At 46.2% G+C, this 27,119-nt stretch overlaps 1 protein-coding gene across 7 annotated transcripts in view; it reads right to left on the bottom strand.

Moving 5' to 3' along the window:
• Positions 1 to 2,032: 2,032 nt before the first annotated feature.
• CSNK1E (casein kinase 1 epsilon) overlaps positions 2,033 to 27,119 on the bottom strand; it is a 59,665-nt gene continuing 34,578 nt past the window's right edge. For 3 of the 7 annotated variants that reach the window (XM_072656096.1, XM_072656095.1, XM_072656097.1), the window contains exons 3-12: positions 26,720 to 26,830; positions 26,282 to 26,430; positions 22,554 to 22,782; positions 16,725 to 16,895; positions 14,742 to 14,890; positions 8,207 to 8,267; positions 7,328 to 7,520; positions 6,853 to 6,992; positions 4,240 to 4,305; positions 2,033 to 3,639 (exon numbers count right to left, since the gene is read on the bottom strand). In XM_072656096.1, the coding sequence (XP_072512197.1) occupies positions 4,289 to 4,305; positions 6,853 to 6,992; positions 7,328 to 7,520; positions 8,207 to 8,267; positions 14,742 to 14,890; positions 16,725 to 16,895; positions 22,554 to 22,782; positions 26,282 to 26,430; positions 26,720 to 26,830 (1,220 nt within the window). In that variant the 3' untranslated portion in view covers positions 2,033 to 3,639; positions 4,240 to 4,288. Of the gene's footprint in view, positions 3,640 to 4,239; positions 4,306 to 6,852; positions 6,993 to 7,327; positions 7,521 to 8,206; positions 8,268 to 13,356; positions 13,836 to 13,950; positions 14,031 to 14,066; positions 14,478 to 14,741; positions 14,891 to 16,724; positions 16,896 to 22,553; positions 22,783 to 26,281; positions 26,431 to 26,719; positions 26,831 to 27,119 lie in introns of those variants that run through there. The other 4 variants (XM_072656098.1, XM_072656099.1, XM_072656102.1 and 1 more) reach the window with 3 other exon arrangements.

A 27,119-nucleotide genomic window follows, 5' to 3' on the forward strand; every position in this document is an offset into this window, starting at 1 on the left:
GCCACAAGTGGCCTTCTAGGTCCTTGGGTGTGGCCTTTAGACTGAGTCCAAGTTTAACAAAACAAATCCTTTTACGAAGAGCATTTGTTCTGTGAAATTTGAATTTGGTCAGAAGGTCCCACTGGAGGACCTAGAGAGCCACATGTGACCTGGAGGTCATAGGTTTCCTACCCCTAGGATCTCCCAGATCCTCCTCAGAAATTACTTTGTATATATTTATACGTTTTATATATTCTATATTGTAACATTATATATTATTAAAGATTTACATGTTATATTATCTATTACTTTGTATATATTTATGTTTCATATAGTATAAAGTATATTGTATATCACTGTATATATGTATGTGTGGTTTATATGTTATAACATATATTTTCCATATTACTTTGTATATATTTATATGTGGTTTATATATTATGTTTTATATATTACTCTGGATATACATTTTATACATTATATGTAATATGTTATACTACATATAATAATTAAATTCTATGTAACAATAAATTGTTATATAACACAATTAATATGACATTTATATCATAACATTTTATATATTACTTTATCTACAAACATATTCAACAAATGAGCATCTGGCCAGTGCCCAAAGTCTTCTGGTGATGGGCAAACCCACTTCCTCCCAAAGTTGCCCATTCTATGGGATGGTTCTTTATGGGATGGCTGATTCACAGCCTCTTTGCCATCAATCAACCATCATTTAAGCACCTACTATGTACCAGACAATGAGGCTACAAATAGAAGTAATGAAACATGTTCTCAAGGAACAACCCCCATTCCAATGGGGAAATAACAAGTGTATAGAAGTATCTACAAAAGAGTCAATAGAAATGAATCCAAAGTGGTTAATACAAGGTAGTTCGGGAGAGAGGGCACCAGCCGTGGAAAGACTTCATGTACAATATGGCACTTGAGCTGGGTCTTAAAGAAAGAGACAGATTCTCCAAGAGGGAGGCAAGGAGGAAGTGCATTCCAGGAATGAAGACCAGAGATGGCATGTTGTGTGTGAGCACCAGAGAGAAAGCCAGCTTGGCTGGATCAAACTGCATCACTGGAAAGATGGGCTGGGGACAGATCATAAAGAGCTTTAAAAACTAAACAGAGGGTATACTTTTTAGTCTGGAGGTAATGGCCACTTGTGAGCTGAGTAAGAGAGTCACATGGTTAGATCTACGTTTGAGGAAAATCCCTTTGGCAGCTGTATGTAGGATGGATTGGAGCAGGGAGAGGCTTGAGGCAGGGAGACCCAGTCGCAGGCTGGTACAATAATCTGGACAACCAGTGATGAGGGTCTGAACTACAGTAGAAGTAGAAAAAGGGTATGATGGGAGAGCTAGTGAGAAAGTACAAGTGGTAAGATTGAGCCTCTGATTGGATGGGGAGTAGGAAATAATGCTGAGGTTACAAATCTGAGAAAATGAAAGATGTGGAAACTGAGGCAAATGGAGTGAAGTCGCTTGCCCAGGGTCACACGGCTAGGAAATGTCTGAGGCCAAACTTGAACTCAGGCCTTCCTGACTCCAGGCCCCAGCCCTCTATCCACGGAGCCACCCAGCTGTTCCATGATTCGGGTTATATCTTTGTAAAATGGGGCTAATACTGGCACCTGTCTCATAGGTTATTGTGGGGATCAGATGACAGAGCACATGCAGAGTGCTTTTCAACACCCTTAAGAGCTATTTATTGTTATCATTATCATTGAATATTGGGGAGGAATGGGTCATACAACCTAGAAGGATGAGTTGGAGCCAGACTATTATGGCTTAAATGCCAAACAGAGGCATTTGTGTTTCTCCTAAAGGCAATAGGGAACCACTGTTGCCTCTTGAGGAAGGAGTGGTCCAGTCAGTGTGTGTGCAAAATGGGCCTCAGCTTTCTCATCTATTAAATGGGCACATCCAACCAGCAAGCCTCTTAGGCACCTTTGCAGCTGGTGCTTCTTACCTGGACCCTCTTTCTAGCCCTAAGAATGTCAAGGGGATAAGAAGAAAAGTCCGGAGAGAAAGCCAAGTCACTTGATTATTTTCTACTTTATTACTCCAAATTAACGACCACAATAAAGCTCCAAAAAGTCCAATATTTACACAGGAAAAAAGTACAAAATTCCCCCCAAAGTTCTTCAGTATTTTTTTTCCCATTTTTTTAAATTACAAAGTAATAAAAAGATTTACTCTTTAGTTAAAAAAAAGAAAAAAGAGAGAAAGAGGGGTAAATAAATTAGGAAAAAATAGCCCAAAACAAAAGCAAAAACCAAACAAAACAAAAACTTGTGTTAAATAGAAAGCATTAAAAAAAATCCAATTCCCCTGGGGCATTTAATCCTCTCATGGATCCCATAGGGGCCCCTGTTGTCCCACATCTGGGGAAGCAGAAGGAGGGGTGGGGCTCCCAAGGAAGAGCCAATTTCTTCCCATTTGTCTCTGATAATAGTTCCCAAGGATTTCTCTTCCCCAACAAGGATGGTGAGAGTGGGGAATGTTCCCCTCCGCTGTAGAATTGGATCCAAGGAGGGCTTGGGGTTCTCCTCCTCTCCTGGGCAGCCCAGGAGAGAGGCCTTCTGGGCATCAAAATCAGGATAACCAAACTGAAGTGTGAAGGGGTTGGGGGGGAGAAGGGGCCTGTTGTCCCACAGCATCCTGCAGGGACCCTCCCAGGCCCTTAACGCTCATCCTGGAGAATACACAAACCCAAAAGACACGCACAGGCACACTCTCGGACATACCCACAGCCACACCATTCATCACTGCCCCCCACCCCCACCCCCCTACCCAGCTTCCTAGAAATCCTCTTGAGGCTCTGGGCTCACGGCTGCCTTCCCTTCCCTGCCAGGCTCCAGGGGGTAGGGAGAGAGGGAGCAGCCCAGGCCCCCAGCTCAGCCCAGGACACCCCCTGTATCAGTGCTAAGGAGAGAATGGGGCAAAGATGTCAGGAAGCATCTGACGGCTTGAGCCCAGTGACCCCAGGAGTGATCCTTGAAAGCTGGCGTCTTCTGAGGCTTCAAGGCCTGTCTAACCAAGAAACCTAAGCCCCCACGGACACAGTCAGGGCCTCAGGGAGTCACGAGTTTACTTTCACAAAACAAAATGAAATCCAGACAGTTTCTGCCATGTCCAAGCCTTCCCTTTCCTCTTCATCCAGAGGTTGGCTCCTCAGACTCAGAGGATGTTCAAATCAACATTGACACAGAAAATAGGAGCGTGGGGTGGGAGGGCAAAGGGGTCCTGACCCCTGGAGATCCCCAGCCTGGGCTAGGAAGAGGAGAGAGCAAGCCCCACCCCCACCCCATTGTGCAGGAGTGGCAGGCATGGGGACAGGCTTGGCATGGCTCCAGGAGGGGTGAGTGGTGGTGTTCCCAAAAGGGTTCCTTGGTGGGGTCTAGAGAGCACAAGGCAGATTGGGGAGGAAGGCAGGCATGAGGGCTAGAAGTCGGTGCAGTGGGAGCTTCGTGTCTCTTCTCCATTGGCAAAAAAAGAAAAAAGAAAAGAAAAGAAAGAAAGAAAAATCCCAGACAGCAACAAAAATTTGTTGTCTGTTTTGTGGGATTTTTTTCATTTTCTTTTTGTTCTTTTTTTTAGTCTTTTTTAAAATTTTTTTTAAAAGAAAAATACAGTGAAGACACTAGAAAGGGAAAAGAAAGAAAAAAATTAGGATTGACCTCTCTCCTGTATCCCAGTCACTCCCTACTTCTGTTTGTCCATGTCCTATCCTACTCTGATAGACTATACTAGCTCCTTGAGGGTAGAGGATACAACCCAAGAAAGAGTTCAAATTTGGCTTCTGACACTTCTAAGCTGGGTGACCCTAGGCAAGTCAATTTACCTTGTCTATATGCAGGGAGTATGGACTTAATTAATACATCTTTATTAAATCCAATCTTGAGGCAGGCCCAGATGTCCTGCCTTTCCCTGACAATGTCACCAGGGGAAGAGGGTGGGAGATGGTTGATTTCTTCCCCAACCCTCTCTTTCTATCCTAGGGACTGCCACAATGGCCAGCACAGAGCAGCTGCTTAATAAATTTTGGATGATTCTCCCTAGCATTCATCTGCCTCATCCTGTTCCTGACTCCATCTGCCAAAGGGAGGATGCCCACATGGAGGAGCTGGGATACCCCATCGCTGCCCTTGGACAGGTCCCTGGAGAGCAGATCCTAAGGCTGGGAAGATGGGCAAGGGTGAGGGCCAAAGGCTTTGGTCACCCCAGGAAGAGAGTGACTTACCTAAGCAAACACTGGTCCGGTGGCATCTTCCCCTCACTTCCCGAGGTGGTCAAATGGCACGCTTGTCTGGAGGAGAACAAGGGGTATCCAGATTACATGGGATTATAGACAGAGCTGGAAGGCATCTTGGAGACTATTAAATCCAAGCTCTTCATTTTACAAATGAGGAAACTGAGATCCAGAGAGGAAACGGAGACAATTTATAAAATGAGGAAACTGAGGTCCACTTCAGATCCAACTGTCAGATGTCACACATGTTGGAAGTCTCTGAGGCAGGATTTGAACTCAGGTCTTCCCTAACTCCATAACCAGTGCTCTATCTACTGTGGTAACATTGCTTTTTTGGGAGGTCACCTAGGTGGCAAAGTGGGTAGAGCACTGGGCTTAGAATCGGGAAGACTCAACTTCATGAGTTCAACTTATTAACTGTATGACCTGTGCAAGTCACTGAACCCAGTTTGCCTCAGTTTCATCATCTGTAAAATGAGCTGGAGAAGGAAATGGCAAACTACTCCAGTATCTTTGCCAAGAAAACCCTAAATGGGGTAGTGGACAGTCCAACATGACTGAAAGGACTTTACAGCAACAAGAACATTGCTTTTCTAGACCATAAGAACCATGAGGGCAGGGACCAGGTTCACCGGCTGATCTCCCCCTCAGGAGCTTACCTAGGACTTGGGGCACAGTAGCCTGGTCTTTAGAGTTAGGAGGGGCCTGGGTTTAAATCCTGCCTCTGGCATTTCTTTGCTTTGTGACCATGGACAAGTCCTTACTCCCTATGTGAGCCTCAGTTTCCTTATTTGAAAAATGGGGATAAATAGGCAGTACCTATTTTGAAGGGTTAACATGAAGACTCAAGAAAATCAATGTGCCTTCTGAATTCAGCTATTATTATTTCTGCACACACAGTTGGAGAATTAAAGGAATACATCGATTTTACTTCAAGATCCTAAAGTGAGCTGAGGGCAAAGGACAGACACCCAGACCAGTGTTCTTTCCAGGCTGCCCGGCAACTGCCAACCTCATTAGAAATGGTTTTGAGTTTGGGGGAGAAGGAGAGGGTGAAGAATGTCTCTTCTCTCTCCACCTGACACTTGAGGTAAGGAAAGAACGCTAGACCTGGAATAAATGAATCTACTCCCTCCTCATGTCCAGATGAGAACCCAGTGCTTTCTTCCTTCTCCCTCCCAGGTAACTGATGACTCTTAATTACCAAGTACCAGGGACTTTTTTTTTTTTGTCCCTCCACATCAATGTGCACCGCTTTGCAGTACCTGACAGTGACGGTTACTCCACATTCCTAGACACTCTTTCCTCCCTTAGTGCCCATGCTGCTGCCCTCTCTAGGTTGTCCAGTTACCTGCCTGACCGCTCCCTGTCTGCCTTCTTTGGTGGATCACCACCCAGGTCCTTCTTGCTTAGCACTACTTAGCTTCAGAGCTCTCTGCCATTCTCTCTTTTGTGGTGATCTCATCAGTGCCCATGGGGTTAACAATCATTTTTAAATAGATGACTCTCAGATCAGGGTATCCAGAGCAGTTTCTTTCTCTTCAACTTCAGCCCCAGATCACCACTTCTCTGTTGGACCTTTCAAATCAGATGTCCGCATGGCCAATGTGGGAATTTTTTGTTTTTACTTTGAATGTTTGTTACAAGAGTCCTGAGTTTTGTTTGTTTTTTTAATTCTCCAGTGTTGGAGTTGGGGCCAGGGAAGTGGAAGAGAGAGAAAATAGACTTTTATTTGTTGAAAAATATAAAATTAAATCAAACAAACAAACTAGTGTCCCAAACTCAGCACGTCTTGACCCTCAAATTCATCCTTCTTCCAAACTTTGCTGTTTCTGTTGAAGACCCTATTATCTTTCCAGTCCTTCATGGACATAAGCTGGGAGTCATCCTTGATTCCTAGCTCTCCCTCACCACTCACATCTGATCATTTGTGAAGTCTCCTGCATCCAGTCCCTTCGTTCAGGTTCTCTTCGCTGACGGCCAGGAGTCCCACTTCCTCATGGGTCTCCCTATCTCTAGCCTCCTTCCAACCCATCCTCTGCACAACTGCCAAACTTGTCCTCCCAAGCACAAGCTTGAGCATGTGACTTCCTTCCTCAAGAAGTTCCAGGGGCTCCCTATTTCCTGTAGGATAAAATACAGACTCCCCTGGATGGCTCTACCATCTGCCCCAGCTTATCTTTCCAGACTTATTACACATTCCGCTCCCTCCTGCACTCTGCCTCTGAGAAGCTCTCACTTCCTTCAAATGTTCAGCTCACGTCAAAGCCTTTCCTGGTACCCCCAGTTACTAATGACCTCCAAGCTAGGAATTACATGGAATCTATCTTTCATTTTTCCTCCTGTGTTTTATATTCTACTCAAGTAGGATGTAACATCTACTTTTATTTTCCAGTGTTTTACATTCTACTCAAGTGGGATGTAAATTCCTCCAAGGCCAGGAGGACTTTCTTTCTGTCTTTCCCCACTTCATAAAGGCTCGTTAAGTCCTTCAGTAAATTCTTGTTGAACACATGAATGAAGGAATGAATGAACACATGTATGTATGTATGTATGTATGTATGGATGGATGGATGGATGGATGAAGCATGAACATCCACTCACCTGTGATGCAGAAATCCGAGACACCTCTTGGCGTCCTGTGAGGTCGGAGGAGGAGACGTTGGCCGGAGCTCCTCGGTGTAACCTCATACTCACCTTCCTCTCCCTGTCTACCCGTGAGATCGCTCTGGGAGAAGTATTGCCTTCAGGAAGAGAAAAGAAAGGATGCTGTTGACTACCACCCAGAGGTGGACAGGGATAGATAGTAGCCAACCTGGGGTCAGGAAGACCTGGGTTCAAATTCTGTCTGGGACGCTTACCAGTTGGGTGACCAGAGGCAAGGATTATTATGTTTTTTGTCTTTCTTTATATCTCCTGTACTTAGAACTGGATCTTACAGAGAGTGAGTGCTTAATAAATGCTTATCAACAGACAAATTGTTTCTCCTCTCTGGGACCTCGAAGGTCCCTTCTGGCTCTTGATGTTCGATGCTAGGATCCCTGCCCTAGCTCCCAGCCTCTCCAGCCCCCAGCCTCACCAGCTTGCTGGATGCGGGAGGCTGGATTGGAGGCCACGGGCTCGGCCACGTTGCGCAAGCGGTTGGCAGCGGCACCAGCAGGGGGCCCTGGGGGGAGGGCCCGCGTAGCAGATCCTCTCAACTGCCCCATCCTCTCCTCTCTCTCGTGCTCCCGCCGCTCTCGGTCCATATCCTCGGGGTTCCGGGCTGCACCCTGTGGGGTGGGGGAGGAGATGACAGAACAAGAATGGGGAGAGGTTGGCATCATCCCAAAGAAAGAGCGACATCAGTCCCCAGAAAGGGATTCCCAGACCAGAGTCATGGGCAAGAGAGGATCATCAGCTTGAATTTCAGAAGGCACCTTAGAGACCATCTTGTCCAATCCCCTCACTGTATAGTAAAAGAAACGGAGACCCAGAGAAGGGGCAGTGACTTGTCCAAGATCACACAGGTTATAAGAGGCAGAACCAAGATTTGAACCCAGAATTTCTCAGAGCAAAGCCAGAAGAGAGAAGGAACATAAAGAGATGAAGGAGGAAGTGGAGAGGGTCCAAAGTAAAAGGAAGTGGGGGGAGGGGGATTTCTGTCATACCCCACCCCAGCCATCCTCTCTGTTTCCTTGGGGCTCCTGAGGGGTGTCCCTTTCCACAGTGGCTCTGGTCCAAGCCGTGGCTCCTGTTACCTAGCCTGGAAAGGGAAGCCTCCAGCTGGTGGCTAGAGCCTGGTAGGACTACCCAGGAGCCCCTAGGAAGCAGAGGGCATTGGTCTGGGGGATCAAGAGGGTGGGCCCTGGGGTGCTGCTCTTCAGCAACTGTCTCCCCAGTTTTTAAGACAAGATTTAGGGGAGAAAGAGAGCAAGAGACCAGAGAGCCGAGTGCAGAGCCAGTGACGGAAAGTTACCTAATTGGTCCCGAGGTGCAGCGCAGGGAAGGGCAGGGGGCTGACTGGAAGGGGGCAGCATCTGTAGAGGAGAGAGCTCAAGGCTGAGTTGGGGGGATACACATATACACACCTTCAATCCCAGAGTCATAGTGGGGGTATGGGGGAAGGGGGAAGAGGAACCTGCCAGCCAGCTCCCAGGGAAGAGACAACAGTTGTTGTCCCCTATCCAGAAACAGGGATAGGGGCTACACCTCTACTCTTACTGGTATAGGGAACTCTCAGACAAGGAAAGTCCCCCCATCAATGCAGGTTGGCACCTTCTCTGCAACAAAGTCTTAAAAAGTTATGTATGGACAAATGAGAAATGATCAGGAGCAGAACTCGAACCCAGGTCTTCCTGGCTTCCAGACTAGCTCTCGTCCACAAGACCATGTTGTCTCTAGTGTGAAGGGTTAGCATTTTAAAAATATATAAGATGTTCTATCCAAATGTTAAGTTATTCTAAGTAAGCATCAATGAGAAAAAACCCACACTCTTCCTTTATTAATTCATGAGAATCCACAAAAACTCCACTTTAGAGCAACCAAAAATGCATCTTCCACTTTATCTGTTGGACGTTCCCATTTAGACCAAAGAGATCCAAGTGGGATCTGTCTGAGGCAGGCAAAACTCTCCAGGGCCTTAGGAGACCCAGGTAATAGGAGGGATGGTGCTACCAGGTTCAAGGGTAATGCCAGAGGCCCAGGCTCTCAGACTTGGAAGAGAGCTCATGAGAGGCAATCAATTCAACCTATAGCTGAATTGGAATATCCTGTTGGACTCCCCCACTGAGTCACCTCCTGGACTCCAGGCCTTGGAGGAAGAGCCAGCTTCCTGAGGAGTCCAGAAGTCCACAAAGTGCTCAAGAAAGGGCTGCTCATCTCACTGATCACTGGTTGGAGGAGTTGCCTGATCTGTCTGTAGGCCACATCCACTTTGCGTCCTGTCCCTCCTCTCCTCACCCCAGTCTCAGGCTTTGCAGTTACTAGACAGAGATGTATGAATTGAATATGTAGGAATGTGTATCACTTCCAGTCCTAGCCCTCTCCATGCTGGAAATCCCAGCAAACCTCAACAAAAGGAGGCATCTTAGAGACCTGTCAGGCATGGAGCTACAGACTGGCCTTTCTGCTCCTCTCACACAACACTCCAGCTTCACCTCTAGGTCTTGGCACTAAGCATCCTCCATACCTGGAAGATCCTTCCTCTGCCTTGTAGAATCTTTTCCTTCCTTCAAGGCTGAGCTCAAGCCCCATCATCTCCTTAGGAGACTTTTCCTGAGCCCCTCCTGCCTGCTAGGAATGCCTCCCACTCTCTCAAACAATCTTGTGTTAATTCTCTCTATATTTATATATGTGAATGATATCTCCCCTGAGAAAATGTAAGCACTTTGAAGGCAGGAACTGCTTTTTCTTTGTATTCCCAGTGCTCACAATAACATCTAGCACACGATAGGTGCTTAATAAAGTCTTACTAATTGATACAAACAGGTCCTGATTTGATTTACTGGCAGAGGGAGAGAGGGAGCTCCAAGGATCCCCGGTGAGGGGAAGACTAGGATGTGACCAGAATTCCTCCCTGCCTTCCCTCACTAATGGGACTACTAGAGAGATGAGAAATTCTAAGGAACATGGTGTCCCCCTTCTGTCATTCCCCAAATCTCTTTTCTTCTTTCTGTCTTCTTCCTAATTGAATACCTTTTTCACATCTACTCTGCCAGGCTTCCAAAGGGGCCTAAATAAGCAAATAAAGCCCTTGGTCCTATCAGCAGTGACTCAGCCTCCTGCTGCCACCTCCCCCGCTCCCTACAGGGAGGGATATTACTGATTTGGCAGCAGTAAGTGCTGGGGTGTGGAGGTGTGGAAATAGAAGTGACCAGAAACAAGTATGGGGATCCCAGGATAAATGGAGAAGCAATTTTAAAAATTCTTCTCTAAAGGAGAAAGATTCAGAAATCTTCACCTTCCTGCCCCCATTCAGCCCTCACCCTTCTCAAAAATCCCATCCAAAGTCAACAAGGCCATGAGGTGTCCCAGACTAGAGCGGCGCATAGGATAGAGCTAAAAGGGACCTAAAGACTCTGTAATACAACTCCCACATTTGGTAGAATGGGGGAAATGGGCCTTGGAGAGGCCAAGAGCCTTGCTCAAGGTGACCCCAGGTAAGGAATGGTTTAGCCAGGACTCAAACCCAGGTCCTCGGACTCCAAATCCAGCTTTTTCTGATAGCCACATAGCTAATGGGGAAAAAGAGCAGAGGCTGGAAAAGTGTCTAAGATTGCAGCAGAGAAACTTAGGCGCTCAGAGTGAAAGGGATCTCCCTAGCCAGCCCAGCTATTCCCTTCTAGGATCAAACATTGCTTTCCCTCATTCATCTTCAGTGAGGACTTGGTCTTTGCCCCGCAGGATCTTAGAGTAGACACAGTTTACATAGTAGCAGGCCATTAAGTCAAAAGTTCCTGGGCTTTCCAGACTCTTAAGTGGCTGGAGTCTAGCCATTCCTGAATTTCCCTGGTCTATAATCCAGGCCAGTTTCAGGGTTACACTAAGCCTGGCCTCTTTTTCCAGGTTCAGGACAGAAAAGAGGGAGGGAAAGAAGAAAGAAAAGGAAAGTCAAGAAATAAAAAACTGAATTTTAAGAGACAAAGCCAGAGTGAAAGACCCTTAAGGTTCCAAGTGATAGCATGATCACGTCCATCTCTGACCTTCAGCACTTTTCAAAATGGTGGGCCAAGATAGCCACAAAGTAACAACAGCTACAACTTCTACCACCACCACCACCACTACTACCACTACTAGCTGCTGCTGCTACTACCACCACCACCACCACCACCACCACCACCACCACCACAACTACCACTACTAGCTGCTGCTACTACCACCACCACCACCACCACCACCACCACTACTACTACCACTACTAGCTGCTGCTACTACCACCACCACCACCACCACCACCACCACTACTACCACTACTAGCTGCTGCTGCTGCTGCTACTACTACTACCACCACCACCACCACTACCACTACTATCATTTATAGAGCATTTTAAGGTTTGCAAAGTGAGTTACAAATATTTCATTTGGTCTTCACAACAACCCTGTGAGGTAGGTGCCATTATCATCCCCATTTTACAGATGAGGAAACTGAGGCAAAATGTTAAGTATCTTGCCCAGTAAGCATCTGAGGCAGAATATGAACTCTGAGTCCAACATTCTGTGTACTGTGGGGTCAGCTGCTTATAAGATCTTGACCTCTTTCCTTCTGACATACTGAGATGGAGTAGGTCGAAGATTCAAGCTAAGGCTATATAGCATTTAGAACGAGGAAGGGGAGTGTCCTGCTAAACTCTGCCTGGATCAGACCAGATCCGAAGCCCTGGGCCCCATTTCAGGAAAGACATTAAGAAGCTGGTCCATGTCCAGAGAAGGGCAGAGAAAATATTGGAAAGAATGGAGATCACACCATCCACAGACGTCTCCACTTTCCATCTTCACTCACGTATGAGTAGGGACAGGTTCTGAGCAACCAGGGATGCTCAGCCAAGAGAAGCAAGACTTTGGTGGGGGAGATCTCAGTATCTTTAGGGATATCACCCAAAAAAGGGATTAGCTTTGCTCCATTTTTCCCCAGAAGGTAAGACAAGAGTGGTTGGAGGCTCTATCCACTTGGCCTTCAGCTCAATGAAAAACATCCTCACACTCAGAACTGACCCAAAAGGCAGTGTCCTTTATTGATAGGTAGTGAGCTCTCCGTTACTGGAAGTCTTTCAGGCAAAGGCTGGATTACCACTCATCAGGGATGCTGCAGAAGGATTCTTTGTCAACCTTTGGGATAATTTACTATCAACTTGTTTTCTGAAGATGTTCTCCTTTCCCACATGGCGAATCTTCCAAATCACCATGGCCAACAGTGGTGGAGGATCAGGAACCTGTCCATTCATGGCAGCCAAATCCAAAATAAAGTGGGCACTCGTGGAAGGCCCAACCACGGGGCCACAGTAAGAAAATCTCCATAGAATAGTGGGTGTAAGTGGTCCCACCAATCTTCCTTCCCAAGAGATGCCACCAACCTGAAGGTCTGAGTTTGAGGGGAAGGCATTGCTTCATCTGGTCTGATAGATGAGAAAGAGAGAGCCCTAGCATGAAGCACCTTCCAGGACTCTTCAGCCTTCTCCAAGGTAGGCTTATTAGGGATCACCTTTCCCTCTTTCTTTGAATGGATAGCGTTAAGAGGTGGTGGATAGGTTCCCCCTGCTTGCAGGTCTTCACTCCATCAAGTATGTTGGAGTTAGGGGTTCCTTCCTGATATGCATTGACTACTCTCAAGTTCTGTGATTCCTAAAGGTTCTGTGTCAGAAGTCATGGCCCTTGCCAGGTCAAGCAGAGACTCACAGCAGTTTGAACTCTCCTGGAATGGCTAGTGATGGTTTGGTGTAATGTCTAGGCAGGAATTCCTCATGATCTCTTGGGAATTTGTGACAGATTTGTAAATGACAAAGAAGAAAAGATGGCACATGTACACACACACACACACACACACACACAAGACTTTCCAGGAGAAGATCTTCCCATGCCTTCTATGTCCATGTCTCCTAGGTTGAATGGATGGGAAGTCTATACCCTCTCTTGGATCTCCAGTTTCTAGCTCTGGAAGAGCCAATGAGATGTAGCTACTGAGAATGCCTGCACAGTTTAAGGTGGGAGGTGGCAAACAGCAATTTAAAGACCCCATGGCTGTATACCCCCAGCCCTGGCTTCATCTTCTAGCTGACCATGTGGTGTGCTTTTCCTACCATGAGGGACTTCAGTTGTCCCTATTTGGAAGAAAAATAGGTGACTGGGGAGAGGAATGTGAGGCTGCTGTCCAGGCCATGAATGCAAGGCAAAAAGGAGTCAGAAAGAGACCACTGATATTGGTAATGAGCGTCCATCGCTGCAGTCTGCATACTTAGTCACCTGGTGACTAAATGTCTGAACAGAAAAGAGGAGCTGGAGAAGTGGGCATCCCTGCAGGGGATGAGCCAGAATGTGATCAGCCAGGAGGGGACAGGAGACCTGCCCTTCAGGGAGTGCAGGCCTATAACACTTGGCAATGATGACATTAAGAGACAGTCATGGCCAGATAAGTAAGGAAGAGGCCTTTTTAATGAGCTCAGGTTTGGTACAGAGATCACTGGTAGGCCATCAAAATGGCAGTCTAGTCCCATCTGGCATCCCCCTTCAGTCATCTCCAACATCAGCCCAGCTCTCTGGGCAGGTCAGAGTATCAGCTCAGGATACCCTCCTAGGGACCATCCAAGACAACTCGCCCACACCACTTCTGCTCTGTCACTATGTCTTGGGGCAGGGCGTGCCCCAGGGACTGAAGGACCCCATTCCTGGCTTGCTCTCTTGGTCACATTTTGGCCCCAGCCTGGGCGTTATCCACAGGTCCTGGTTTAGTAGACATTGTCAGCTTGGCACTCATGGTGCCTCCGTGAGCTCAGAACTGGGGCCCTGGGGTCCAGACCACGGGCCAGTGGCTAAGGCAGCCCATCTCCTCCATCTCCTCAACCTCCTCCACCTGCTGGTCTGCATGGCACGGGGTGCCCAGGGGCGTTGGGCACCTGGAAGGGGACACAGAGCACAAAGTGGGGGAGCTCAGCTGCCTGGTACCTGGGACAAGACCGCTGAGAAATAATCAACAGAAGCCAAGGACAGGCCGAGCCAACAGATCCTTACCAGTACATAGGTTGGCCCGAGTGGCCTGGGTGTGGGCTGACTTCTTTCTCGAAAGAATGAGACTGTCCTGGGGTAGCTCCCTTTCCCGGAAGAGATTTAGAAGAAACAAGACATGGGGATCTTGGAAGTCCCAAAGCAGTCCCCACCCTAGTTAAGAACCCCTAGAAGCCCCTTCCAGGGAAGGCAAGATGGCAGCCATGCCAGAATATATATCCCAAGGGATGGCGCTTGGCCTTCCCCCCAACCCTGGGGGGAAGGAAAGGAGAGATGCTCTTGGCATCCTAGCTGTCAGCGAGGGAGGCTGCAGGGAAGAGGGCCACACACAATGCAGTGTGGACAGCAGCCACCGGGAAAAGGAAGGAGAGCAGCAGGGCCACGGCGAGGAAGGTGGTCAGGCAGCTCCCAAGGGACCCCCAACCCCCCCAGCAAGAGGCATGGAGGGGGTCGAGGGAGAGAAGCCAGCTCTTCAGTCTCTGGACTACAGGATGAGCAGGAGACGGGACTTCAGCTCCGTCTCCAGCCTGGCCCTGCTGACAGAGACAGCAGTTACCCCAGTGGGGGCCACCTACCCTCTGGGCCCCCACTGATGCTGCCTCTCGCTGGGACAATGGGGAGTGGGGAAGGGATGGGTACACCTAGCCAAGCCGAACCCAGAAGCATGCTGCTGCTTCTGCTGTTATCACCTACCGCTGAAGACCTCAAGACCACCATACCACCTCCCATCTCTCTCCACTAGCTCCTATGGCCAAGAGCCACCACTCAGGAGGGGGGAAAGGTGGGGAGTGACTCACGAATTTGAGCATGTTCCAGTCAAAGACATAGTCATAGGAGAAGCCCTGACGGTGGAAGAGGTTCCGGAAGAGCTGCCTTAGATATGAGTAATCGGGCTTGTCATCGAACCGGAGAGAGCGGCAGAAATTGAGGTATGTGGAGAATTCAGCTGGGAAACAGTCAGGGAAGGAAGAGAAGAGAAAAAACAGTGAGACTCTCCCACCCAACAAAGCGTTCCTGTTCTGGGTCAGAGAGAGGCTTCTAAGGCATTGAGTTACATAACTGCCCAAACCATCTTTCCTAAAAATATTTTAATCCCTGAAATGGAGCAGGGGAGGGGGTCAGAATTAAGGGCAGGAGGGAAGCTGTTCCTCAGCAGAGTATCATCCCTTTCACCCATTCTGTATATATCTTGTTTGTATATAATGTTGTATGTTATCTCCACTCCAATTAGATTGTAAGCACATTTAGGGCAAGGACTGTCTTTTTGCCTGTCTTTGAACCCCCAGCTCCTAGTCCAGCACCTGGCACATAGTCTTGTTTTGTTCAGTTATTTTCAGTCATGTTTGACTCTTCATGACCCCATCTGGGCTTTCCTTGGCAAAGATACTGGAATAGTTTGCCATTTCCTTCTCCAGCTCATCTTACAGATGAGGAAAATGAGACAAACAAGGTTAAGTGACTTGCCCAGGGCCACACAGCTAGGAAGCATCTGAAGCTGGATGTGAGCTCAGAGCCTTTTAGTGGGCACTTAATAAATGTTTGTTGACTACTGACTGACTGATGCACCCTGACCTGGCTATCAGCTCCCTTTGGATTTAGCCTAGATAAGAAAAAACCTTGTCAGAGCTGTGAACCCTGCACTGTATTTGATCAGACTTAAGGCATATTTAAAGTAAAAGTGCCTGGTTTGGCCTTAATGTATTTCTTTATTCTTTTCTTTTTGTTTGTCATTTTAAATGTTAATTCTTTTTAAATGTTAAAATCAATATTTTAATATTATTTTTCAGTTCAAAATTCTGTCACTCCCTCCATTCCCCCCCCTTCATTGAGAAGACAACTTAATGTATTTTTAAACCAAATTTGTGATTTCACTGGCATAAAGAACTCCTGGAAAGGGAACTACCTGCTGAAGATAGATCCCTGCTCTGCCAATTCTAGTTGTAAGAAGATGCCTATTAATGGGCTTGGAGGATCATCGATTTAGAACTGAAAAGGGCATTAGACAGCCTCCTTTACTTTAATGCTGTATACATTTTTCTGTGTACTTCCTATGTTCCCCATTTGAAAGACAAAATCTGCTCCTCACCTTCCAAAAGTGGTGACAGACTCAAGCCACAGAATGAGACTGATATTTTTGCATATCACCAGTTTAAAGTTATTTTTGTTTTCTTTTGTTTTTGCTTGAATAGATATATCGGTAACAAGAGATTTGACTTCGTTTTTCTTTTTCCAAGGGGGAAGAGGGTGGGAGGAAGAGAAAATAGATTTTGTTCATTAAAAAAATTAAAATTATGCTGGATCTTTGTGAGTAGGAATTGTCTCATTCTTTGGACTTGTATGTCCAGCTGCTCACTTAGTGCCTGGTACAGAGTAGGAGCTTAATAAATTTTGACTGAAGCTCCTTCATAGAGGATCTCTGAAGTTGAAAGGGCTTTCATGATTGAGCTTAGGAACCTGGCTGTCCAGGGCTTCCCTCTTCTATAGGACTGCTGGCCCCTTCCTAGTCACCTTGCCCATTACGCATATGCCAACCACAGACCTTTCACTGCCCTCCACTTGGGCCAAGTAAGGAGCAAGGAGGTTGTCAGCACCTTGGACAGTGACAGAGGTGTAGTTTATCTCTATACCTGTATTGTCACCCTCTTTAGAATGGAAGCTGGATGCAGGGGGTGACCACTTTTATCTTTTTTCTCCAGCACCCAGAACAGTGTCTGGCATGTAGTTTCATGAATGCTTATTGACTGACCTATTGTGTGATTCCAGGTACTAGGGCTACTTACAGGGGTATCCTTTGCAAAGGACCTCGATAGGTGTGGACATCTTCTTCTCACTAATACGTTCATACTTCTGCCTCTTGGTGGCTGCTTTGAGGCCCTGCCAGGGCAGGGACCCCAGGTTGAAATACATGAGCACGTAACCCAAACTCTCTAGGTCATCACGGCGGCTCTGCTCTGTAGAGGGAGAGAGGTAAGGAGACAGTTAGGCACCAGCTCATACAGCCAGGGAGCAAAGAGGGAAGACAACAGAGTCCCCCAGAAGCAGAAGCCTATGCTGCCCCTATTTTAAATCTGTCATCACATACAGGCTAGACGTGGGTTTTAATCTCATCTCAGACACTTCTTACTAGCAGAGTACCCAGAGGGCAAAGACCACCTTAATCTGGACACTCTCATCCCTCTTTTTCATGCCTCCTGGAATCCTATAATCTCAAAAGAAGGGACCTTAGAAGTCCTCTGGTCCAATCTCTTGACCCATGCAGGAACCCCCTCTGCAGCCTCTCTGACTTGGTAGGGGTAGGGGAGAATAGCACAGGTCACCCTGCCTCTACCTCCCAGCTGCATTATGACCACCACCAGCAGTAGCACTAAACTGAATGAATAAAGGAAGACCCAAATCTCACCTTGGAGCACCCTACAGGTTTTAACAGGGTTTGGGGCAGGGATGGTGTTATTCACTCTGATACCCATTACCCCACTGCAGGCCCTCCTTTCCTCTTGCTTGGATTACTGAAAAAGCTGATTGCCTAATTCTCTCTCTCTCTCTCTCTCTCTCTCTCTCTCTCTCTCTCTCTCTCTCTCTCTCTCTCTCTCTTTTCCTCCCTCCCTCCCCCATCAATCTTTTTTATGCACAGGTCCTTCTTCTCATACCCTCACTCCAAAATTCTCAACAGTCCCCACTGCTTGATCTCATTGCCTCAACTAGCATTCAAGGCTCCTTCCCTAGAATGGTCCTAACTTACCCTTTCAGCCTTAACAAATGCTACCCTCTATATGTGTCCTGCATTCCAGACAGCTGGGCCACTCTACATTCCCTAAACAAGCTCTGCCCTTTCCAATCTCTGTACCTTTGTTCATGCCATTCCTACACTTGTCCCTACTCCTGATTTAAGTATGTCAGAATTATCTATCTTTCCAGGCTGAACTCAGAGGCTAGGTCCTCCATGAAGGCAGATCCCTGAAGCCCATCTGTGGGTGTGTTATATATCCCTCCTAGGCTGTAAGTTCTGTGAAGAGAAGGGATGCCATTGTGTCTCCCTCAGAACCAAGTACAGGGCTACATGTGTAGTAGGCACTTAACGAATGTGAGAATTTGTTTGTCTTGACTGCATGTTTATTATGAAAGCTTCACTTTTGGTTTTCTCTTTTTTCCCCAATTGGGGGGAGGTGAGAAGGAAAGAAAATAAAATTTTGTTAAATAACAAAAAAATTTTTTTAATAGAATAAAGGAATGAATAGTTCATGAATAATTAGCTTATCCTTTCAAGAAGCCCTAGACCCCATGTGCCTAGGCCTGGGAACAACAATTGTCAGGCTAGTAAGGCCCAATGGATCTTCAGTTGGCTTCATTATTTATAGTCCAGGTTAGATGCCACTCAATGGCTCTTCCAGCTATAGATATCTATGAACTTGAGGTTCTGGATGGCTATAATTCATCACTTGACCTGTCCACTTTTAAGTCCTGGGTAGCATCTCAAATTCATAATTTCCAAACATAAACCTTTTACCATATAGGCTGGAAAGGTAGTGAGTTAGCAGATGCTGACACTCTTAAATGCCAGTTAAAGCAGTATGAACTTTACTTAAAGGGTAGCAGAGAGCCATAGAAGGCTTTTGATCAGAGGAGAGACTCAACTATTTCTTTTATATAGCAGTGAGATAAAGAATGAGTTGGAGAAGAGAGAATAGGGAGGTGTGAAGATCTGTTGGAAGGAGGCCATTGTAATGGTCTGGACAGATGGTCATGAGGATTTCTGTTACTTGACAGCAGCACTAATGGTCCTTTCTTTTCCCCAGATCAAGCCTTTGCCTCCTCCAAGAAGCCTGCCCTGCTCACCCCAGGCCATAGTGAGGTTTCCCCTTCCCAGAGTTCCTCCATTCATGAACATTCTGGACCACAGCCCTTTTCACGTGAAATGGTGCTTGTCTTGTACTATTCTTTAATAATAATTAATAAGAATGTATCATGGAAGATCGTGTTTACATACACATGTAATTGTTCTGCAGGATTCTGGAGGACAGAGCACACAATATGGATGAGGCCACCAACAGAACCTTCACTGACCTCCATCCATCCTGCCAGATCAACTTCCCATGATCCTTGCTCAAAGACCCTCAGTGGCTCCTTGTGAACTACAAAATCAAGTCCAAACTTTATCTGATTCTTTCCTCACTGACCTGGCATTCAAGGCCCTCCAGAAATGGGGATCCAAATGGATTTTCCAACATTTGCCAGGCTTGGAGTCAGGAAGGCTCATCTTCATGAGTCCAAATCTGGCCTTAGACATTCACTAGTTGACACTTAACCCTCTCTGCCTCAGTTTTCTCATCTATAAAATGAGCTGGAGAAGGAAATGACAAACCACTCCAGTATCTTTGCCAAGAAAACTCCAAATGGGGTCATGAAGAGTCAGACATGACCAAAATGACTGAACAACAGCAATTTGTAATGTAGTACAGACTTCCACTCAAATGGGATAACTTACTATCCCCTGAAAATGTCAAAATTTTTCCAGCTACCATGTCTTTGCTCATGCTGTTCTCTTTACATAGAAAGTCTTTTCTGACTTCCTGTATCATTACTATCCTATTATCATTCAAAGTCAAGCTCAAATACCACCAGCTTGATGAAGCCTTCTTTGATTTCTAGCAGCTAAAAAAGACTTCTTCCTTACCTGAACTTAGCACTCCCCCTGCCATATGCCTTTAGAAGATGGTAATTCATATCGTGGGTGACTGGGTCTCTCCTCCTTACTCTGATATTGCAAACTTCTTAAGGTCAAGGCCAGAGGCTAACGTTCTAGCACAGAGTACCACAAAGAGGAGTTGTTGCTTTATTTTTAAACAAATTCAGAACTAATTCTGATTGTGTTTCAAGGATTGCAAGGCACCTATTGTGCTCCCTTGAACCTAGAATAGTTCTGGATCCTGCCCATTATCCCCATTTTGACACATGAGGAAACTGAGGTTGAGAGAGGTGATTTAGCCCTGGCCACACAGCTGCTGTTTGAAGCTGAATTTGAATTCAGGTCTTTCTAACTACAAGTCCTGTTCTCTGTCCACCATGACAGCTAGCTAAATGAATGAAGAGCCAACATACACTCAGGAAGTTAGATTAGTTGAGGAAGAAAAAGAAAAGATTAATGGGGCTTGAGAGAAAGACTTGAATTGTGATCTAGAACTTCACCATACCATTATTTAGGATCCTATATCTAGGGTCTAGAATAGATCCTTAGGTCTAGGGAAGGGAAAACACATTTATGTAGCACCTACCATATACTAGCCACTGGGCTAAGTGATTTACAAATATCTCATTTCATCCTTATAATAACCCCATGAAGCAGATTCTATTTTTATCCCCATTTTATAGTTGAAGAAACTGAGGCAAATATAAGTTAAGTGACTTGCTCAAGGTCACATAGCTAATAGGTGCCTGGGGCCAAATTTGAACCCTGGTCTTCTTGACTCCAGGACTGGAGCTCTATCCACTGAGCCACCAGCTGCCTCAGAGGCCATCTAGCCCAACTCCCTCATTTTACAGATGAAAAGACTCAGGCCCAGAAAGGGAATGTGATTTGTCCAAAGTCACACAGGTAGTACAAGGCAGAGCCAAGTCCTCTGTTTTCAAATACAGTGCTCTTTCCTCTTCACCCCACAGCTCTGGTGATGCAGAAATAGCACAAACTCAAATCATTAAAAGACACCTGGTCATCTCTCAGCTGTGTGACCTTGGGTAGGTCCCTTCTCATCTCTTCTGTGCTGAGCACAGGCATAAGTGGGGTGGCAGATGCTGTTTCCTCAGCTTTAAAACAAGGGAGCTGGACTTGATGACCTTTGACACTTCTCCTCTCTCTAAATCCATGACCTTTATAACCTTGGGCAGGCCACTGGATCTGTCTGAGCCTCAGTTTTTTTCTCTGTGAAATGACCAGACTCCTCTGAGGACCCTTCCAGCCTTAGAGCCAGGATCCTATGATCTGGCATGTGAACATAGTCTCCTTGTCTAGAAAACAAAGAGATGGACTCTTGAGGTCCTTGTTTAGGCTCCAGTGAGGAGCATCTCTGGGCACAGGGACACAGGAGAGAAGGCCTACACTGACAAAGGTACAGGTGCTCACGAACTTGCGTGAAGTATTATTTTAATGACACTTTTTTTTAAAAGATGGAGGGGAGGGAGCATATGGATCCATTTCAATAAAAGTCTCCTCCAGCTCCATGACCAGCGTAATTTATACCTTGATTTCTCCCACAATTGAAAGGCAGGTACCACTTGCTTCCCTACCTGCTCTGGGTCAAGCCTGGTCCCCTGAGCTCTACCTCCTCTCTCTTCCTCCTCAACCCCATTATTCACAGTCATAATTTTACCCACATAGTGTAGCTCAAATCTACACTGGTTTCTACTCTGAGGTGTTCAAGTGTTCATCTTATCCACCTCTTTGTTCCCAGCCCTGCCAGTGCCTTCCTGTGATTTTAGACAAGTCATTTCCCCTCTTTGGACCTCAGTTTCCTCATTGGTCAAACTGACCTAATTAACTCTCAGAACTAAAAAGAAGGTTCTCTAGGGCAGGGAAGGATCTGCTCTTTGCTTTCTCTTAAATCCCTTGTATAAGCCTAGCTGAAGATCCTGTACTCATGGGGATCATTGTCCTAGACCTTAGAGGTCAGCTAGTGAAATCCTAGAAGCCCAGAATTCAAGGGTTGGAAGGAGCCTTGAGGGTCATCTAGTCCCTATCATATAAAAAAGATCCTCACTGTAACATACCTGTCATGTAACACTCTCGTTTTACAGATGAGGAAAATGTGAAGAATACAACAATTTTTAATAAATAGAAGCTATTTTAAATGTCCCCAGGAAGTTCCTTCTTTCGAGCAACCTTGCAATGAGTCTTTCAGCAAAAGAAAGAATTCTATCTTGATTACTTCCCCCTCTCCATTTTTCACATCTTGGGTTTGCTTAAAGAGACATCTAGTACATAGACCCTGCTAATAATGGAGGGGAGGTGGCAGAGTGTACTGGAGTGTGCTGGACTTGAAATGAGGAGAGACCCAGGTTCAAATCCAACCTCTGACACTCACTAGCTATGTGATCATGGGTCAGTCATTTAACCTCTGAGTTTCTTTGTCTATAAATTGGGGAAATTATACTAGCACTTAGTTCTAAGGCTCAAATAAAATAGCATTTCAACAATTTTTGCCAATTTAAAAACAATATTTCAGTTGTAAGTTCTTTCATTTTCATCTTTTTCAGTAGGTATCAGATGGAAGCAGACTTGGGACAAGTTGTTAAATATGCTGTTATTCTTTTATATTTAATGTTCTGTGGACCATTGCAAAGGTAGATAAAATGACTGTTTTTTGTGATTGACTAAGAATACTGGGACATAAGCTGTTTCTCTTTAGGATCATTTAAAGCAGCCTCAGGACAATTCCAGTGACAGATAGGATGATAAGAGTGACATATACTTCATACCAACTACAGCTACTGTTGTTAGTTCTATAAATGGTGCTACTCTGATGGGGGCTCAAGTCCATCGCTCCAGCTTAGAGTCGTCAAGCACTCAACAGCACCCATGCTCAACCCAGTTCTTGCTTTCCCCGGTTCAGGTGACTTACCAATACCCAAGTGGGTGTTGATAGAAGCATAGCGAGCAGTACCAGTCAGATTTTTGTTTTCCCGGTAGGGGATATGCTGGTGGGTGCGAGCATCCCGGTATTTCTTGGCCAGACCGAAATCGATGATGTACACCAGGTTTCCCTTCTTGCCCAGGCCCATGAGAAAGTTGTCAGGTTTCACATCCCGGTGGATGAAGTTCTTAGAATGGATGTACTCAATGCGGCTGATCTGGGGAGGAACGGAGAAAAGGGTGATAACTATGAGTTTCCTGATTCCAAAGAGTTGGAAGAAGGAGAGAAAATTGGGCATCGATTGGTATAAGGCCAGGTCAGGGAAAGATCTGACTCCAACCTGGCTCTCTCTTCCTCTCCTAGCAATTGTCATAGAATGCCTCTAGTGACTCTACTCTGTCCCTTGATGTACTCTCCTGCCTCTGAGTGCTTACTTAGGCTGTACCCTTTGTCCGGAATGCTCTCTTTCCCTTTCTTTATCAGTTGAATTCCTACCCATCCAACCTGTCCAACTCAAATGCTAATTCCTCCAGGAAGCTCTGTCCATTCCCCTCTGCTGCTAACGATCTTCTCAGACCTAACAGAGGAAGGAAGGAAGGAAGGAAGGAAGGAAGGAAGGAAGGAAGGAAGGAAGGAAGGAAGGAAGGAAGGAAGGAAGGAAGGAAGGAAGGAAGAAAGAAAAGAAATAGACCCTGCCTTCAAGGAGTTGTATTGGAGGAGACAACAATGCACATCTATAAGGAAATATACATACACACATGCATACACATACACAGATATATATGTACATATATGTATGTATACATATGTGTGTATATTTTATATATATGCATGTGTGTATGTATATGTAAAATTTCAGGTCCAGCACTTTGAGCACTGTGGTGCTCCCTAGCTGCCTCTTTAAGATCTGCAAAGTGATTTACACATATTGTCTTCTCCTCCCAAGAACACTATGTAGGAGGGGGGTTATTGTTGAGTCATTTCAGTCATCTCTGACTCTTCATGACCCCATCTGGGGTTTTCTTGGCAAAGATACTGGAGCAGCTTAACATTCCTTCTCCAGTTCATTTTATTGATGAGGAAACTTAAGCAGATGTTAAGTGACTTGCTCAGGGTCACACAGCTAGTAAGTGTCTGAGGCTGGATTTGAACTCACGTCCTCCTGACTCTGGATGGTATTACTACCTCCATTTTGAAGATAAGGAAACTGAGGCCCAGAGAGTGGAGATCATCTGCCCAAGATGACACTCTTGGGAAGTAGAAAACCAGAGACTCCCTCCTAGGATCTCTGGTTTGTCCTGTGTTACCTCCCTCTCTGCAGGACAGCTCTAGACTAAGAGTCAGGAAACAGTGTCTCCGGTCTCTCAACTCTCTGCTGATTTTTGGTTGAATGACCTTAGTCACCCCACCTCCCCCCGGCTTCAGGCTGCGCATGTGTACACTCCTTCCACACCCTTCTCTTAACCTGAAACCATGCTTCCCCTGAGGACATCATAACCCAATAACCCTCACCACTGGAGGTCACTTGGTCTCCTTCAATGGCCTCCCCACAAACATTCCGGAACATTTGCCTTCTGTCATTGCCCAACAAACTTTTCTCTTTCAAAAGCATGAGATCACAGGACCAGAGATCCAGGGTTGAAAGGCTCCTCAGAGACTATCTGTCCAACCTTCTTTTACAGAGGAGGAAACTGAGGTCCCATAAGGTTAAGAGATTTGCCAAAAATTACACATGCCCGAAATCACAGAGCCAGAAAATCCTCAGAAGCCATCTGGTCCAATCTCTTCATTTTAGAGATGAGGAAACTGTAGACATTTTAAACTCAACATGTCCAAAAGGGAATCCATTATCTTTTCCTTTGATACTTTTTCCAGGGACGTGACTGGTTTAATTAATCACACAGATAGGAAGCACCTGGGGTGGGATCCGAACCCAGATCCTGTAACATCAGCTTGGGTCATCTCTCCATCCTGGTTTTTGGCTTCTACTTGGTCATTCTCCCAACTAATCCCAATGCCTGGTATCTAGCTCATGATCTTCTCCTCCACCTAATCCACTGCCACTATATATGAAGATGTCAACATTTGTGTTGACAAGTCCTCTGACATTTTGTCCCCAACATCCTAAGCCCCAACAACCTGTTCCATCGTACTCCATCTAAGTCTGCTGAGTGTCCTTGGAGAAGACTGCAAAATAGGACTACCTTCATGCACTTCCTCATCTCAGTTCTCATTTATTATTATTATTATTATTAAAATCAGTAATATTCTTCTTCTGTCCCCTCCTCCCCCTACTTTTTTTAGACTGAACCTGTGATTTCATTGATACAAGGGATTCCTAGTAAGGAAATTGTCTCTACCAATACAGATTAGGACTGACTCGGCAACCCAATAATCTTGGAGAACTTCCTGGAAGTTGAGTAATTTGCCCAGGGTCACCCAGTCAGGATTGTCTAATGTCATACAGTCACAGTGTTTCAGAGGCAAGACTTGAACCTGGATCTTTTCTGCCTCTGAGGCCAGCTCTCCACCCAGTAAGCCACTCAGTTTCTCATTCTACCTTTATCTTCTTTATAACTCATTCTCCACAGTGACTGCTCCAAACCCAGGCTGCCAATACACCTACACACCATCTCACCGCACTGAGGGGATGGAGAACATCCAATGGGAGTTTCCTCCTCTGTCTCTCAGATGGCATCAGCATCCTCTTTCCTCCTGGATGGGTTTTTCCTATTACCCACTAAATCTCATCCCTTCATTCCCTAATGCCTTCCCACCCCTCTCGAATCAGTAACTGCTGTCTGTCTCTCCAGTCTCTTCACTCTTTGTCTTGCCATTGGTTTCTTCCTACCTGCCTACAAACACACTCAGATCTTACTAATTCTTAAAAAAACGCTTCCTTTGGCTTTCTTATATCATCCGAATTCCATTCTGTCTTCTTTTCTCCTTATCACTGCTTAGATTCTCAAAAATGTGCAGTCTGTTTCATCACTGTCAGTGCTTTGTCATCTGATTTTTATCCTCCACTCACTAGTGAAACTCATGTGAAGTCATAAAGAATTCATGAATAGTAGCATGGCATACTAGGAAATCTACAGATTTGGAAGCAGAGGGCCTAGGTTCAAATACCAAATACTTGGGAGCTGTGTAGCTTGGGCAAGTCACAACTTTTCTAGGTCCCATTTCCTATATTATAAAATGAGAGGGGTCTAGACTCCATGGCCGCTAAGGTCCCCCTGTCTCACATGATGAGATGGCCTGACTCTTTAGCAGGGCTAACCCCAGTACCTGCTCAAGCCTTCTCCTACAACAGATCGCCCCTACCCTGTCGTCTCCCCATTTCACTTTCATCCCCTCCATGTCTACTGGCTCATTCCCTACATGCCCACATCTTCCGAATCCTGAAAAAGATCCTCCCATTCAGTTTATATCTCTTCTGAGAGGGGTTGGGAAGGCTTCCTATAGAAGTTGGGACTTTAAGGAAGCCAGGGAGGTCAAGAGTCAGAGTATTCCCAGCCCAGGGGATGGCCAGAGAAAGCAGCCAAGAGAAGGAAGGTCTTGTTTGTCCGGCTGGAGTCACTGGGCCAGAGTATGTATTGGAAAGTGAGGTGTAGGAAGACAGGAAAGCAAGGAGGGAGCAGGAATCATCTATGCCGACTCAGGAGACAACAAATGTGAGGAAGAGGGGATACTTCAGGAGAGAGACTCGAACTCACCATCTGGTCAGCCAAGAGAAGGACTGTCTTGAGGCTGAACTTGCGGGAGCAGAAATTGAAAAGGTCTTCCAGGCTGGGGCCCAGCAGTTCCATCACCATGACATTGTAGTCCCCCTCTGCACCGCACCACTTGATGGAGGGGATCCCCACTGCAGGGGCAGAAGGAAAAGGGCATCACTCCAAGGTCATCCCAACTCTCCCCAGCCAACACCAGCCCTCACCACTAGGAGAGTCCCAAGCTCTGAGACACAGACCCAGGGGATCCACTTTATCAAGGACTTCGAGGCTCACAAAGATTCTTCCCAAGGACTCTGGCAGGGAGGAAGGAGGTGCTCAGAGGGGTCAGTAAGTCACCCAAGGTCACACAGTGAAGAGTTACAAGGGCCTGTCTCCCTACACTGTGGTGCCTCCACATGTCCACTCAAGGGACCCACTCACCTCCTCCCTGCATCATCTTGTAGAACTTGCTCTCGATGTGCAGCTGGGGGTGCTTTGTTTTCACACATTCCAGCTTAATGGCCACCTCCTCCCCAGAAGCGATGTTGGCACCTGAAGAACAAAGCAAGGCAGGATAAGGTCAGAAGGAGATCATGGGACCATTGCTTTGGAACAGAACTGGGAAGGACCCTAGAACAGGGAATGCCAGAGTTGAAAGGGGCCTTAGAACACAGAATTTTGGAGCTGGGAGGGAACCTTAGAACATGGAATGTCAGGGCCAGGAGGGAACTTTGAAACAGAGAATGCCAGACCTGGAAGGGACTTTAGAACATGGAATGTTAGAGCTGCGAGTGAACTTTAAAACAGAAAATATCAGAACTTGGAAGTAATTTAGAACAGG

This window comes from Notamacropus eugenii, chromosome 3, assembly GCF_028372415.1.
Source record: "Notamacropus eugenii isolate mMacEug1 chromosome 3, mMacEug1.pri_v2, whole genome shotgun sequence".
NCBI classification, from domain to species: Eukaryota; Metazoa; Chordata; class Mammalia; order Diprotodontia; family Macropodidae; genus Notamacropus; species Notamacropus eugenii.